Source organism: Eleutherodactylus coqui, chromosome 4 (genome assembly GCF_035609145.1).
Source record: "Eleutherodactylus coqui strain aEleCoq1 chromosome 4, aEleCoq1.hap1, whole genome shotgun sequence".
Lineage (NCBI taxonomy): Eukaryota > Metazoa > Chordata > Amphibia > Anura > Eleutherodactylidae > Eleutherodactylus > Eleutherodactylus coqui.
This window is the reverse complement of record NC_089840.1, coordinates 274,867,309-274,884,836: the sequence shown is the minus strand read 5'-3', so window position 1 is coordinate 274,884,836 and position 17,528 is coordinate 274,867,309. Positions and strand designations below refer to the sequence as shown.

The following is a 17,528-nucleotide window of genomic DNA, read 5'->3' as shown; positions in this document are numbered from 1 at the left end:
TGGCTGAAACTCCTATACACCCAAATCTTTTGTTTGTTCTACCATTACAGTCATATTAAGGGTATATCTGATTTGGAGACAGAAACAGTTGGTTGCCGAGGGATAACAGGCCACCGGGGTTTCGTTTGTGGAACAGGGTTTGGCTTTTTCCTAGTGTTCCATTAGCAATAGACAGATTTAATACCAAACACGGATCCTGAAACCAAGCAGCAACAGGAAGTGGTACTTCCTATACCTTGTGTTTTGTTACTACATTTTCAATTAAATACCACAAAAACCCTTATGTCTGAAATGTCTACGCATGGCATTGTTTTTGCTGAAATGGGACTGTATGTGCAAATGCAGCAATTTCTGAGTTTTTGACTATCAGAGAGAACTACTCACTAGTACTCCTTAAGCCTTTCCAATCCACTGTCTGATGTCTGAAGACATTCTGATTGAAGGCTGTGCAGCTCCGATGTCGGACGACGTCCGTCAGGGTATTCTTACTGTATATTACTGGCGGCTCCGTTGTCAGGGGCCTCTCCAGTATGTCCCATACCGCAGTACTGGCTCTGGCCAGCAGACTGCGCCATTGTATAATGGCAGAAAGGGAAAGCCCCTTAGGAAACCCTGAATCCAAAATTAGATTGCAAAGGGTTAATGTTTTACGAACTTGTTGTCACAGTCCTTTTTGAGGACCCCATTCAATACTTTTACATTTTGATCAAAAAACAATATCAAGACAACACCAAACTGGCTGGCGTGGAACAAATTCTGTTTCTGTTTGAGCTTTACAGAAATGGAAGTCTATTGCAACACTTGGTACGGTCAATATTTTGAGGACAATTCAGTCATCTGAAAGCAAACTTATACGACTCCTTAAAGGGGTTGTCCCACGAAAGCAAGTGGGGTTAAGCACTTCTGTATGGCCATATTAATGCACTTTGTAATATACATCGTGCATTAAATATTGGCCATACAGAAATTATACACTTACCCCCTCCAGTGTTGGCGTCCCCGTCTCTATGGCGCTGACCGAAGCCTTCTCCTCCTTCCATTAGACACGCTTGCGCAGTCTGCTCTTTTGTTCTGTTGAATGGGGGCCGCTTCAGCGTGCTCGCGCCGCACAGGTCTTCTGCGCATGTCCCTACTCTAGCAAGACACAAAACAGGCAGCACAGGACACCATTGACACAACAACACACTAGGGTTCACATGCCAAACACACTACCATATAGAACAGGACTGTTCACTCCTCATGTCTAGCCCCCTGTTCAGACATACAGAACTTGACACTGTTCACACCATATAAACAGAACAAGCACACCTAATGTCCGGCCACATGCCAAACACTGGACTAGCCCATGTTCAAACACATAACACAAGTACAGGCATGCAAAACCAACAAACCCTAGAGTGAAGGGATACCAGCTTCCTCTTGCAGAGGGAGGATATTTATCTGCAACCAGACTGGTGGTGATTGGCTAGCAGGAGAACACCACACCCAGCCAGCTCAATCATTCCACACCTGTGGGGCTGTGCTGCTAGAAACCAATGTAGCACAACAGATCTGAGCCAGCACAACCTAACAGTACCGACCCTTTACCATAAAAAAATTATGTAACTCCTCCAAACCATGCACATGTACAGGATTTATCTAAAGAGGCCCTAACACCAAGGCAAAGATGGCAAAATGGGAGAGTAATGAATAGTGCGCCTAAAAACAGGACCACTGTGCCTTACACAACCGGTCTCAGTCACAGTAGCCTGCAAGTAAAACAAGTCTAAAGAAATAAAATTATTTTTCAAGCTTTAATGAATGCCCACATTATTTGTTATCAGAATAAACAAATATTACACCCCCATTCTCTTGTGCAGCAAAATATAACAAATTTTCACTTCACAAATCTTTTCACAGACAAGCAAGCACATTATAGCACAGTGCCCTACACTTTAGAACTTACTTCATCTCCCATAGAACAAAGAAAACTTATCTAGACAATTAATAGAACTGTATAACAAATTTCACTGTCAATTTTCAATAAAAACCTTCATCTGCTTTAATGAGCAAGTAGTCGGGGCACGTTGGATCTATTGCATGTGGGGGTGCATGTTGTCTGTATCCACTCCTGCAGCCTGTTAATCATATGTTGCAATGGTACTATGTGAAGACTTAAGGCTGGTTTACATGGGCAGATGATCGCTCAAAGATCGCTCAAACAACAGTTTGAGTGACAGCTTTGAGCAATCATTTTGCATAAATCATTGGTATGTGATCATTGGTATTTAAGTAGCTACTCAGCTACCTAAATACTAATTAGGTGTGCAAATGAAGCCTTCCCTGAACACAGTTAATAGCCTGGGGCTATTATCTGAGTTCGGATCCTTTGTTCTCCAAGGGGAAACAATGCTATCAGCACTCCCCCATGGAGAACTACTGATAAAAGTGAACAACGATTTTTAGGTTGGACTGAATTAATGATCAGCCAGCTTTGCCCGAAAAGCAGACGATGGGCGCACATTTACATGCACCGATGATTGTTAAAACGATTGCCGATTAGCGACTTTTTTTTTTTTTTAAGCAATCATTGTCTGGTGTAAATGGGCCTTTAGGCCTTAGTCACATGGGCGTTTTTTCGCGCGATTTGTGGATCGCATGACGGATGCGCATCCGCAAATCGCGTGACCGGGGCCCAAAAATTGCCCGAAAATCTGCTCCTAGCCGCGTTTCATTAGAAAGGGGCCGGAGCTGTCCAGCGCATTGCATTCAAAGGAGCCGGCAATACAGCCGGCTCTATTAAAAGCAATGCACTACGGGCGAGCGCGGGGTGAATTGTTGGGAAGAGCTTAAATATATAAGCCCTTTCCTGCAATTCATCCAGAAATGTGTAAAAAAAAAAAAAAAAAAAATATATATATATATATATATATATATATATATATATACTCACCTTGTCCCGGCAGACAAAGTTCAGCGCGGCCAGCCTGCAGTGGGTGTGAAGGGGGTGTGAGTCAGACCTGCCCCTGATTGGCTCAGCGCTGAGCCAATCAGGGCAGGTCTGACTCACACCCCCTTCACACCCACTGCAGGCTGGCCGCGCTGAACTCCATCTGCCGGGACAATGTGAGTATATATATTTTTTTTATTTTAACACATTGCTGGATGAATTGCAGGGAAGGGCTTGTATATTTAAGCCCTTCCCGACAATTCATCCCGCGCACGCCGGCAGCCCATTGCTTTCAATGGAGCCGGCTGTATTGCCGGCTCCATTGAATTCAATGGGCAAACATCGTTCTTCTCTGCCACAGCTGTTACAGCTGTGGCAGAGAAGAATGATTTGTCTTCTATATGTTCTCAATGGGGTCAGCGCTGCTGCTGGCCCCATTGAGCGCAGATAGAGAAGAGAACAGGAATCGCAGATAGGTGCGATCTGCGATTTCTGGTCTATAATTTATCGGACGAGCACATAAAAAGCGCTCATGTGTCCGATACCATTGCAAAGCAATGGTTTTAAAAAAATCGCCGGACGCATGCGCAAATCGCGCGAAAAAACGCCAGTCTGACTGAGGCCTCTGAGTGTAATTTACTTCCCACCTCCCTCCCCCTTACAAACTATCCACACTACACAAACAGGGACATTTATTAATTCATACATGGACTGATAAGTTTAGCATGTGACGTAGAGACTGGGATTGTATCTACTTTACATAGGACTGCCAACCGTGAACAAAACACATATAGATAAGAAAAACTTTTACATACTTTGGTTTTACATGTTTTGTCCAGTATTGGTTATCTAATGACAATCCTCAGACTACAACACCACATATGCCCAATTTCCACTTATATACTTTACCACTTCAGTTAGCAACTATTATCCATAGGCCATCCACTCTGTTCACTGCTAAACCTTTTACATCTTTCAATACTCAAAACACATGAAAGGCTTTGTTTACTGACATCCCTCTCTTTGACATGTCTGCTGTGTATTACACTAGTGGCTGCTCCGGTGTCTACCAGAAAGGGGAGAGGACCTTCTGAACCTATAGTCAAAGAGACAATAGGTACTGGGCCCCTTCTGGATTTGCTAATTTGCAAAGGGCAGACGTCATCAATGAGCACAGACAGTGGATTGCCTGTTTCCTAATGGTCAGAAAAGTAAGGTCTTGGTTTGGACTGTCCATTCTGAGCCTTTGGAGGTGCCCTACATTGTCTACACCTGTGGCCCTGTTTGCCACAGTTGTAGCAAGTGATAGGTTTCCGGAATTCATGGTTGTCCTGGTTCACAAGTACCATTGTACAGGAGCCTAGTTCTAAACCACGGACAACTTGGAGAAGAGCCTGGGACTCTAGAGTATGCCATTCAGGATGGAGCGGCTTCTAGTTTGTCGTTCATGTTCTTTTTGAGACATCCCCCAAAGGCTTGTGTAAGAAGTTGGGCATGTACAGGAACATTGAGACTGTATCCCAAGTCCTTCCAGGCTACCAGAATCCTAGACAAAAAAAAGGTTCTGCTGATTGTCTTCTCCTGCCTAACATCATAAATGGTAATTCCTAATTCTGTCATACACTTCAAAGGCCAGAGTTTCAGATGATGTAGGAAACTAGCCCCTGAACCAGACACCTTAGGGTTAAGTGGTTGGTCAAACTCCTCAATCATCAAGGGGAAGAAGAAGGGGTAATCCTTATGCCTGGCCACTTCTTTCAGGTTTTTATAACAGCCATAAACTCCTGCTAACTGTAGACAAGCTCTGTAGAACCCCATGGGTTGTTTCTCAGGATCTGGCATTTTATTAGTGACTAGCTTACCCGTCGCGCGTTGCTGCGAAGACAGACATACATGCCTTCGTTTTTATATATAGATGACATCAGGAAGTGAGAGAATTAGATTCCTTACATAAAATTTGGACGCTAATTCTTTTGCGCTGAGAATTTAATAATGAAGTTGTGACCCATTAGCTTTTCCTATTTATGACATAATCAATGCTTGTGCCAAATTTCAAGTTTCTATGACATTGGAAAGTGAGAGAATTAGATTCCGTACGTACAATTTGGACGCTAATTCTTTGGCGCTTAGAATTAAATAATCGAGTTGGGACCCATTACCTTTTCCTATTTATGACATAATCAATGCTCGTGCCATTTATCATAGCATAAATGTACTATGCCTATAATCTTCCCAGGAGTGGACTCAACAACTTCCCAAAGTTTCATGGCGATCGGATGAATGGTGTAGTAATGCATAAAGGACAAACAGACACACAGACAGACATACATTCAATTTTATATATATATAGATGCTGTCTTTCTCATTCTGTAATTAATGACACCATCATTTTCAATTTTATCTTCCCTTTAGCAACCAGGCAGGCACATCTGTCCCAACCTTCAGCTGCCTCCATTTTAGCATCTTTAAAACTGCCTTTATATTCTATCATTGCATTTGACCACAGTCGGGGACTATCACTCATAGCACAATATCACGAAGCGCAGTGACGCCTTTTTCTAATAGTTTTCTATGTACATTCTCTTGTGGGGGTTCCCTTTTCATAAGGGAAACCCTCTTCATGTTCTGCAGCTCTCCTGACATTTTGGGGATTGGATATTTGTGAACAAGATTCTTAGAAGACCTTGTGGCGCATTCCTATACTGCTATTTACAGCCCGGGACTAAGGGTCCCATGTCTGGTGTCCTGTTTCATGATAGGCATCAAAGCCTTGCATTCTTTGGCTATTTCTTTACCTTCCATATTCTTTACTATGTTTTAGGTCAATATTCATTCTGACTCATCTGAGGTGGCTTTCTTAGACCATCTGTTACCCATGTGTCACTGGTAATCTACATGGGTTTTTAATAACCTTTTTCCTCCTTATTTGAGGAGACGGTAACCCCGTCTGAGGATATGTTTACTATGGCAAGTGATTTTTGTCACAAGTCAGACACTTGTCCTACAGTATAATTGTTCCCTCTGCGTGACCCTAAAAACTCAGTCTTCACAGTGCAGGACCCACCTAAACCACATACACAGGTATTTCCTCTGCGTGCCCCTAAAAACTCAGGCTTCACAGGGCAGGACCCACCTAAACAATCGGTCCCTCGTCAGGGATCGGGAACATATTACCAGTAGATTAGGGAACTTAGATCATAGAATATCCACACTAGGACAATTATTCAACCTATTGACACTATTATGGCCTTCAAACACATTGGGTTACACATTCATTCAAACCCAGACAACGAGACAGCTTGTTTGACAGGGTTCTTTGTCATATAAAATGAACCAAATTTAGACCTTAAATGAACCACTCAATATAAATGAACATACTGAACTTTGAACAGACAAAAGCACAGAGACACAATGGGGGATAAGAATAACAGTTTCTTACCAGCCAGCATGGTCCTGATTATGGGTCTGTGCATTCTGTCCGTTCGAGAGTAAGTCGGATCAGAGGTTCTGGTCACTTGGTCCCTGTTCAGGCGCCAGCTGTTACACCATAGGTGATTATCATAAGCAGGGCTTCTGGTATATTCATACTTGAGAGGTATATACGGAGAGGTGGCATATGTCACCAACAAAATTACTCCTAAGTTTACATGAAAATATGAGTCAATTGTTATTAGGCAAAAGACAATAGGACAAGTTAAACAATTTATTTCATCACAACTTATGTTAAATCTTTGATACCTCATTGTATTCGTGTTTTGTCTATTACCCTTAAAGTTTCAATAAAAATCTTTTGAATACAAAACATTTCTCACATTCTCAACGTGAAAATGGCTTCTCCCCTGTGTGAATTCTCAGATGAGTAACGACAGTTGATTTATGCATAAAACATTCACCACAATCTAAACATGTAAATGATGCATAAAACATTTACCACAATCAAAACATGTAAATGGCTTTTTTGCCACATTCTGAACATAAAAATGGCTTCTTCCCTTGTGTGAATTTTCTGATTTTTAATGAGAGTTGGTTTCGGCTTAAAACATTTTCCACAATCAGGAAGATACATGTCTGATGTACAGCAAGATGTGATTTATGTTTAAAACAGTTCCCATATTCCTAACATGAATGTGGCTTCTCCTCTGTGTGTTTTTTCTAATGTTTAATAAGAACATGTGTGAAAAGATTTCCCATATTCAGAACATAAAAATATCTTCTCTACCCTGTGTGAATTCTCTGATGTAACACAAGACTTGATTTTCGGTTAAAACATTTCCCACATTCAGAACATGAATATGGCTTCTCCCCTGTGTGAATTCCCTGATGTAACACAAGACTTGATTTTTGGTTAAAACATTTCCCACATTCAGAACAAGAATATGGATTTTCCCCTGTATGAATTCTCTGATGTTTAACAAGATCTGATTTATTGTTAAAAGATTTCCCACATTCTGAACATGAATATGGCTTTTCCCCTGTATGAATTCTCTGATGTTTAACAAGATCTGATTTATTGTTAAAAGATTTCCCACATTCAGAACATGAATATGGCTTCTCCACTGTGTGATTTCTCTGATGTAACACAAGATTTGATTTTCGGTAAAAACATTTCCCACATTCAGAACAAGAATGGGGCTTTTCCCTCGTGTGAATTCTCTGATGTAACACAAGATTTGATTTTCGGTAAAAACATTTCCCACATTCAGAACAAGAATGGGGCTTTTCCCTCGTGTGAATTCTCTGATGTAACACAAGATTTGATTTTAGGTTAAAACATTTCCCACATTCAGAACATGAATATGGCTTCTCTCCTGTGTGAATTATCTGATGTGAAACAAGACTTGATTTTTGGTTAAAACATTTCCCACATTCAGAACAAGAATGTGGCTTCTCCCCTGTGTGAATTCTCTGATGTAACACAAGATTTGATTTTCGGTTAAAACCTTTCCCACATTCAGAACATGAAAATGGCTTCTCCCCTGTGTGAATTCTCTGATGTAACACAAGACTTGATTTTCGGTTAAAACATTTTCCACATTCAGAACATGAATATGGCCTTTCCCCTGTGTGAATTCTCTGATGTAACACAAGATTTGATTTTAGGTTAAAACATTTCCTACATTCAGAACATGAATATGGCTTCTCCCCTGTGTGAATTCTCTGATGTAACACAAGATTTGATTTTTGGTTAAAACATTTCCCACATTCAGAACATGAATATGGCCTTTCTCCTGTGTGAATTCTCTGATGTAACACAAGCTTTGATTTTCGGTTAAAACATTTACCACACTCAGAACATGAATATGGCTTCTCCCCTGTGTGAGCTCTTTGTTGTTCAACATCTGTTCTGTAAATTTTATTTTGTTTAACATTCTTCAATGAATCAGAAGATGAAACATGTTTAGAAGGATCAGAAGATAGATTTTTGCTGTGAAGGGCTGAGGGCATATTTGGGATAATAACCGGCTTTTCATTTGTATCTTGTATGATACCAGGATCTTCCACTTCATAATCTGTTGATATCAGATGTCCTTTGGAGTTTCTAGTTTTGTCATCTGGCAAGAATAAAATGAATTTTAATATTTTTGAATATAACATTACAATTATACTAATAGTTTATGACATTTGCATATAAATTGTTAAAGGGTTTTCCCATTCACAGAAGCCGCAATAATTCGTGGAGCACCTAATCTACTGACAGCCATCCTAATGGACCAATTATTTTAGCCAATAAGCTTATTTGTTGTGTTTTCCCATGCGTTGACGTTTAACTAGTACATACAGCTGGAGCTCTCAGCTGCTGATCTTATCCACGGCTCATACAGCTAGTAAGGTTACAGATCACAGAAGCTTTAAGAAGAAAGTATCACACATTATTCAGGTTGTCCTGCACTGGACAAACAGTACAGGGATTACAGAGAAGTGCAACGTGTTTTGGAGTGTTTATAAACAGATTCACCTCCTTTTTCAAGCGTGGAACTAATAGATATAAAGCCTCTTACATTAAAAGCGAACCTAGAGGATCACTGGTGCCTGCAAACTCCTCATCCAAGTAAGTGCATCCTCTATTACTTTGTAAACTTTTCACTAATCACTAGGTGAATTGCTTAATATCAATGGATGACAGAAACTCCCATGGGCGCAATGACAGATCTCAACAACTCCACGCTGAACTGTTGAACCTTGACATATTGATTTAATCTCTTCAAATGCAGAACAGGTCGGACAGTGCCGTCCTCCTTGTGAAGAGATTGGAATATAACCCCCTGCACTGTTTATGGCGAAACAGGGACAATTACACCCTCAGATGAGGAAGTGTGTATCACATAAGCCAAAGCATTGCACTATGAAGGAGAGATCGGAATTTTGGAACTGAAGAAGCAATCTTTGGGTTTGTAGAAAACGATATGGCATAGCTCGAAGAGATAACCTTCTGAACATAGATGTCTGAGCCATGAGTGAGTTAGGTCTCCTTGAATAAAAAAAGTCATCACCCCACTCTGATTGCCTTGGTTGGGGACAGCCATACACATAGAAGATTTAGTATAGGCGGGCTTGGAGTATAGTGGCCAGGGACACCAGGACGGGCGCAGTTTGTAGGAGAGTGTTTTGTTTTGGAGCGGCAAAAGAAACAAATCTGGAGCCTCTTCTTCTGTGCAGAACCACACGTGGCTGGCTTTGTTTTCTGGTAGATGAGAACTCTTACCACAAATAGCTTTAGAAACATTATTGGCTAGTCAACTGTCTCTCATAGGGAAATCTTCATACTCCCCAGGAATATGCCACCCCAAGGAGCATCTGCTAGGGGGCTTGGTATAGGTTGACTGGTTTTGGTCGGTGGTTGGGGGGTTGGAAGTGGAGTAAAGAAAGTTGGCTGCAGTGGTGGTGGTAAAAAGAAAGAGGAAGGAAAAGAGGGAGGAGAGAATACTTACCTCAGTGGAGAAAATACTCACCTAACTACCATAGACCGTAGAGCTCTGAGACTCAGCTAAAACTGATTACCTGGCTTCTGCAGGAGGTGTATAGCTGGGAGGAGAAACTAACACTTTTTTTTTGCTTAGTGTACACCCTATAGTGGTAGTAGCTATACCCATGGTTTTCAACTGTGTCTCCCAATGCAAAAGTCGAGAAATAAACAGTGTTTTTTTATTAGGATTGTAAAAATCTAAAGTAAAATAAAAAAAATCTACAAATTGGTATTACTACATCCATAAAGGTCTACTTAGGTCTCCATCAGAAAAAAAAAATTAATGAAAAGCTATCAAAAAGTTTTATATGTTCCCCAAAATGGTACCAATGCAAACTACAGGTCACCCCACAAAAATCGAGCCCTCACACAGTCCTATCAGTGGAAAAATGAAAAAAATAATGCAGGTAAAATCTAGCGTCAGAAAATCATTTTTTCTCAAAATGTATTTAACTTTTAAGCATTACTACATATTAATGAACTGTATAAATTTGGTATCCCTGTGGTCCTACTGACCCACAGAATTAAGAAGTATAATCCAAGACAAAATGTAATAAAAAGCAATCAAAAAGTCGTATGTATTCTAAAACAGTACTAACAGAAACTCCAGGACGTCTCGCACAAAATGAGTTCTTGCATAATTATGTTCACGGAAAAACAAAAATGTTATGGCTGTCAGAAGTTTTCAGCACATTATATGGTAGATTAAATAGTGCCATTGAAAAATATGACTCGTCCTGCAAAATATCAAGCCCTCAGATGGATAAATAATAGAGTTATGATTGTTTTAAAAAGGGGGAAGAAAAAACAAAAATGGAAAAAAAGGGCCGCGTTCTCAAGAGGTTAATATAGATTTTAAAAAAACTGCTATTGTGTGCGGGACTGATAGTTTTACTCCTAATGTGACTTAAATGTTTCCCTAATTTTTGTTTGAGTAGCGTATTATGAAAAAAATTCTTAACATTGTTTTTGGCTCAATAAGGCAACATTCAGCAGAAACCCCGACAACACAGACTCTTCTCTACATGTAGTCTCACCTGGGGGGTCATCTGTAGGAATCCCCTCCTTACACGGCTGATCCCCCCTCACATGTGTCTCTGTAGCATCAATAGGGATCAGATCTTCATCCGGATTCACCAGCTGTGAAATAAATATTGTAAAAGTCATCACACAGTTGGAGAAGTCGTGTGGAAGGTTTTATATGGCCAGAAAAGGTCATTAATTAGTATGAGGAGTCGGAATGACATGACAGCAGTAGTGATCTGGGCCAAATAGCTGCAGGTCTCCTGTATAACTCCAACCTGTTGCTTCTTTATTCCAACCAGAAGTCTCCAGAACCAGAAAAGATGCAGATATCTAATGTCTGTGGTAGGCTGTAATCCCGCCATCTCCAGCTTTCTCATTACACAATTATATATATGTGTGTGTGTGTGTGTGTGTGTGTGTGTGCGTGTGCGTGAAAGCCCTCACTCACTCACTGACCAGTTCTCTAACTTCCCGATGTCATACAACCATGAAATTTGGGATGATCATTCTTTAGGTCCTAAATAGGAAAATCAAAGGGGTCATGGTAAGTGCACCCCTATGTAATGTAACTTCTCGGTGTCGTACAAGCGTGAAATTTGGCTCAAGCATTCTTTGGATCCTATATGGGGAGAGTGGAAGTGGTGGCACATTCTGCAGAGGGACATCGGTACTTGCAGCCTAAGAAGAATCTAACACTCCTCTATATGTATACATATTTTAATCCTCGGTTACTCTAAACTAACCTTGACTTCATTAAATTTTCCGTGCAAACAACATGTAAACACCTTGATCAAATTAAATTGGGCATGGCCGAGCCTATCAGTTAGTATACATATAAAGGGAAAGCCCTCACTGACTAAGTAATTCTCTTACTTCCCGATGTCGCATAAACATGAAATTCGGCATAACCATTCTTTAGGTCCTAAATAGGAAACGTAAAGGAATCACAACTCAAAAATTCAATGCTAAGTGCAAATGTATTTGCACACCTGTGCAATGTACCAAATCTAATTCTCTAACTTTCCGATGTCGTACAATCATGAAATTTGGCAGGAGCATTCTTTAGGTCCTATATCGTAAAAGTATAGGGGTCAAAACTCAAAAACTACAATGCTTATTGCAAAAATACTGGCACCCCTGTGTAATGTACCAAATCTAATTCTCTAACTTTCCGATGTCGTACAAACATGAAATTTGGCAGGAGCATTCTTTAGGTCCTATATAGTAAAAGTATAGGGGTCAAAATTTGAAACTACAATGCTTATTGCAAAAATACTGGCACCCCTGTGTAATATACCAAATCTAATTCTCTAACTTCATGATGTCGAACAAACAAGAAATTAGGCATGACCATTCTTTAGGTCCTAAATAGAAAAAGTAAAGGGGTCACAACTTAAAAATGCAATGCTAAGTGCAAAAGTATTGGCACCCCTGTGTAATGTAGCAAATCTAATTCTCTAACTTCCTGGTGTCATACAAACATGAACTTTGACAGGAGCATTCTTTAGTTCCTAAATAGGGAAAGTAAAGGGGTCACAAGTCAATTATTCAATGCTAATTGCAAAGGTAAGTGCATCCCTATGTAATGTAGTTTCCTGTTGTCGTACAATCGTAAAATTTGGCGCAAGTATTCTTTAGGTCCTAAATGAGGAGAGTGTGAGGGGTGGCATATTCTGCAGAGAGACATCGGTACACGCAGCCTGAGAAAAATCTAATGCTCCTCTATGTGTATACACATTTTATTCCTCAGCTACTCTAAAGTAACCTTGACTTCATAAAATTTTCCGTGCAATATATAATTAGACTGAACACGAGACCTTGTCAGCCATCCTACTGACCAGAGAGGAGATTTCATGAGACCTTCTCTCCATCTACCTGATCATCCTGTGGAAGAGAAGGATAGGGACATCTCTCCGCTGCTGTTCTCTTACTGGTTCTACCTGCAGAAAACACAGACAGCCACTGACTTCATTCTCTACATACCAATAATAAAGGCCGTGTGGATTTAGTCCTGTCTATTACCTGGTGATGGGGGGGACTGGTGGTCCTCCATCATGACGTCCTTGTACAGATCCTGGTGTCCTTCTAAATACTCCCACTCCTCCATGGAGAAATAGACAGTGACGTCCTGACACCTTATAGGAACCTGACAACACAATGATACTGTCATTACCCAGACACGTTATGGCGCCATAGCGTTACTGAATAATGTCCCAGCATTCCCAGCAGCGTCACCTCTCCAGTCAGCAGCTTAATCATCTTGTTGGTGAGTTCTAGGATCTTCTGTTCATCGATCTCCTCCAGTATCAGGGGGTGAGGTGGAGGCCCTGTGATTGGACTAAGGGGTCTTCCCCATCCATCAGACACCGGGGCCTGACAGTCGTCACTAGAAGTCTTCTTCACTACCGTGTAATCCTTTTTATGGGGAGATACATCCATAAATATCCCTGCAGACATTCCCGGAGTCCTTCATGTCTCCAGTTATGGCCAACAATTATTAAAATTCTTTTCACATCTGTGTGCATCATCTCTGTTGTTCTACTCAGTCACAGGAGCAGAAAAACTAAATGTTCAGAGTTTTGGTTCTGTTAGATGACAGACAATAATGACCCTCAACGACCTCCAGTTGCCTTATAGTAGATCTGTTGGGTTTCTGTCATTCTACCAGAACTACCGGCTCTATTATTTTCCCGGCACTTATGATGAATCTACAGTAAATCCTCTGCTGTAGATGTGACCAGAGACTGACATATATAAGAATGATGGAACGTGACGTCATCCCCAGAATCTCTCACCTCTCCTGTAAGCTGGAAGAGTATCTCTAGGGTGAGGGTGAATATACTCTCCGTTATCTTGTCCCGCTTCCTCTCCATCCTTGTCGGGTCAATCAGGAATATTATCTGATATAGAAGATATCAGCTGAGGATCCTGAAAGGGAAGAAGAGAAGACAATGTAACCCCCCTGCAAATCTCTGTATTATAGTGGATTCAAAGACAGCAATGAATATGCGTGTTTTTAGACGGGCGATTTTTAGTATGATTTCTCTGCGTTTCGGGATGCACACAAATTACACATGAAAAGAGTCCATTATTTTACATGGGTTAATTTACATGAGCGATTTTTCTCTTGAACTGATCGCAGAATGTCCTATTTTTGGGTGATACTGCTTATTATTTTCTTTGGAACAAAAAAAAACATTTGCACCACCATCGCATGCTGTACGGTGTTTATGCGAGTGCACCGTAAATGTTCTGTTTTTCTATTTTACTATTTGAACAACATGCTATTTTAACACACGTGAAAATCTCATGTGCAGCGATGCTTTTTTTCACAAAGCACACATCGCACTCACAGGTAAGAATGCATATTAAAAGTTCAGTATTGGATCAGTCTTACACGCGCCAATATAAGTACGGTCTAAGGATGCATAAGCACAGACATTTAAAAAGTTGTGCCCGAGATTCTCGGGCGCAACAGTGATCAGTTAACACTTGGCCATCCCATCCATGTGCATCCGATGTGCGGGACACCACACAGTGACAGGTTCTGCTCTCAGCTGAGATTCGGAGAAGAACCGGACATGCTGAAATTTATTTTTCTTGGACTATTCATCAGTATAAACCAAAAAGTATATGTGAATCTTCCCCTATCAAATTAATGGATCTGAAAATGATTAAAAAAACATCGTGTGCGTGTACCCTAAAGATGATAAACACAATAATGGGATTTTTACCGCAAGGTTTATTGACCCAAACTCAGAGGATTATTGGGACCTATGATGCTTTGCATTCTGGTCAGTAAAACTCGTGGTTGGACTGGAACACACGTCTATATCACAGATGCGGAAATGTGTCCGGAATGTCCTCAGCTGAAACTTGCCTTTAACCCCTTGAGTGGCACGCCCGGAAATTTTCCGGGACGAGCTCCACTGCCGATAGTGATATAGCTTGGAAGATTTCAAGCTGTGACATTGTGCTCTGCCTGCACAGTCCCACAGAGAACAAAGCAAGACATTAAGAAGCAGGAAGATATTGCCGATCTGCCGGCAATCTCCTGCTTTGTTTACAGGTTGCTATAGAGACCATCGGCTTGTCAGAAGCAAGCCGACGGTCTCTGTGCAGGGAGAGCTGATGCTTAGCTGTCAGAGGACAGCCAGGAACCAGCTCTTACAGCAGAGATCAGAGAAAACCTCTGATCTCTGTTGTGTTAACCCTTTACATGCTGCAGTCTATATGACTGCAGCATGTAAAGGGATGTCACTGCAGCATGTAAAGGGCTGTCACCATCGGACCCCGGAAAGTGATCAGGGGGTCCTGATGGGTCCCTGTGGAAGTCCCCTAAAGGGACAAAAATAAAAAAACAAAAGTAAAAAAGTTATAAAAAAAAATAAAAACACTTGTCTCCCTTTACTTTGTAAAAAATTTAAAATAAAATCACACATGTGGTATCCGTGCGTCTTAATGACCCAGAGAAGGAAGTTGGTACATTATTTAACCCCTTAATGACATGGCCCATTTTTTCTTTTTTCCCCCCATTACTTTTTTTCCTCCCCGAAACATACAAAAACTGTATAAACTTGGTATTGCCAGAATCATGCTGACTCAGAGAATAATATCACATTATTTATTCTGCATGCTGAACGCCGTAAAAATGAAGTCCAAAAAACAAATGGCAGAATTTCTTTTTTTTCCCCCCAATCTCCCTACAAATGTTTTTACAAAAGTTATGCAATTCATTATATATACCCAAAAAAGATGCCATGAAAAAGTACAACTTGTCCCGCAATAAAACAAGCCCTCATATGGCCTGGTCAATGGAAAAATGAAAAAGTTATGGCTCTTGGAACGCAACTGCAAAATTAGATGAAAATCAATGATTAGACCATTTAAAAAACCTGCCCTGGTGGGTACGACAGGGTCATAGAAAACCCGCCACTCAAGGGGTTAAGGGGGGTTGTCACAAAAAAAATTACTAACTTCTGCACTCCACGTAAAATAGATTATTTTCACCAATCGTCAGCCCCCCTGGGATGCAGGTAAATGGCTACCATTGCCCAAGCACTGGCCTGGGGTTGTACAGCTTGGAGAAAGTCAGGTGACTGCTGCAGCCAATCAGAGTCTGCAGCAACACTGTCCCAAACTCCTGGCATCATACCACCCAGATTAGCCCTGATGCAAGGAGTTCAACCTCTGATTGGAAGCAGCAGTAAACTAACTTCCATTCAGGGCTGAGGAGAGGCGAGAATGCTTTATTATTTAAGGGGGGGTCCAGCAACTAGAAATTTTTTTTTTGTGATAAAACCCCAATTAAATATCTAATATACTACTGTGTTATATCTCTCCATGATGCGCTCCACTGTACATCGCTTCCCTCCTGTCCATACATAACTCACCCATGCGCTCCGTTCTGCTAACACACTCAGACTAAACACCTCTCTATTTCTAACTTCACATGCTCGCCTCCAAGATTCCTCTACAGCAGCACCGATCCTCTGGAATGCTCTACCCCACAACATCCGGACAATCCCTGACACACAGAGCTTATGATGCACCTTAAAGACACACCTCTTTATAGAAGCATACCAATGATCTAGCCCCCCATCCCCACAATATGCTGTCTGTCTATTCCTATGGCTATCCTCTTTTGGCTTTCATGTAAACTTCCTGTTCCAGACCTGCTATATTACCACTACCCCGTTTGCTGTCACCGAGAAGAACTCACTGACTAAGTAGTACAACTTAACCTTTAATATTTAAATATATAAAATGGGGAGACAAACATATAACAAAAATGTCTAAAATAAATGTCGCATTCCTCTGGATGCTCAGGAATTTGCGTATTCTGTGAGGGTTTGATAATATGCAAGGTCCCTTATAATACTTCAGGGTACCTGCTTATGATGGATTACAGACCCAAGACACCTTTCTTATTCCATCCAGAGCACAAATGCCACAAGCATACTGTATCTCTGTCTAAATATGGTGTTAGAGTAAAGATGATACTACACATATATATTCCCAACTAGCTTACCCGTCGTGCGTTGCTGCGAAGACAGACAGACATACATTCGTTTTTATATATCTAGATAACAACCAATCACAGCGCAGCTTTTTTAGGTTACCTCAGTGGTATAATATATAACAACCAATCACAGCGCAGCTTTCATGTTACCTCAGCTTTATAATATATAACACCCAATCACAGCGCAGCTTTTATGTTCCGCGGATCCATCATTTTGTAGTTGAACACGCCTCCCGTTGCTCATAATGCCTTTTGCTTTTGTGCTTGAGATGGAAATCAAACGATCTTTGTCTGGGGGGGCATAACTGTCGACGACGCTCGCACGCGCGCCATTTATCGTAGGATAGATGTACTATGCCAGTAATCTTCCCAGGAGTGTACTCAGCAACTTCCCATTAACTTTTCCTATTTATGACATAATCAATGCTCGTGCCAAATTTCAAGTTTCTATGACATTGGGAAGCGAGAAAATTAGATTCCGTACGTAAAATTTGGACGCCAATTGTTTTGCGCTTAAAATTGAATAATCGAGTTGGGACCCATTAGCTTTTCCTATTTCTGACATAATCAATGCTGGTGCCAAATTT

At 40.9% G+C, this 17,528-nt stretch overlaps 1 protein-coding gene across 1 annotated transcript; it reads right to left on the bottom strand.

Moving 5' to 3' along the window:
- Positions 1-6,922: 6,922 nt before the first annotated feature.
- On the bottom strand, positions 6,923-13,844 carry LOC136624515 (zinc finger protein 345-like). Its single transcript, XM_066598500.1, has 6 exons — positions 13,715-13,844; positions 13,155-13,334; positions 12,942-13,065; positions 12,795-12,859; positions 10,931-11,033; positions 6,923-8,481 (listed from the first exon to the last, which is right to left on the bottom strand). Exons 1-6 carry the CDS (start codon positions 13,790-13,792, stop codon positions 7,145-7,147), a joined length of 1,887 nt encoding a protein of 628 aa, XP_066454597.1. The 5' UTR covers positions 13,793-13,844; the 3' UTR covers positions 6,923-7,144.
- Positions 13,845-17,528: the final 3,684 nt, after the last annotated feature.

Coding starts and splice junctions, on each gene's coding strand:
- LOC136624515 (XM_066598500.1), bottom strand. CDS start 13,792: ATGGAGAGGAAGCGGGACAAGATAACGGAGAGTATATTCACCCTCACC. Junction 13,066..13,154: donor TTAAGCTGCTGACTGGAGAG/GTGACGCTGCTG, acceptor TTGTGTTGTCAG/GTTCCTATAAGGTGTCAGGA. Junction 11,034..12,794: donor CTCTTCCACAGGATGATCAG/GTAGATGGAGAG, acceptor TTTATTTCACAG/CTGGTGAATCCGGATGAAGA.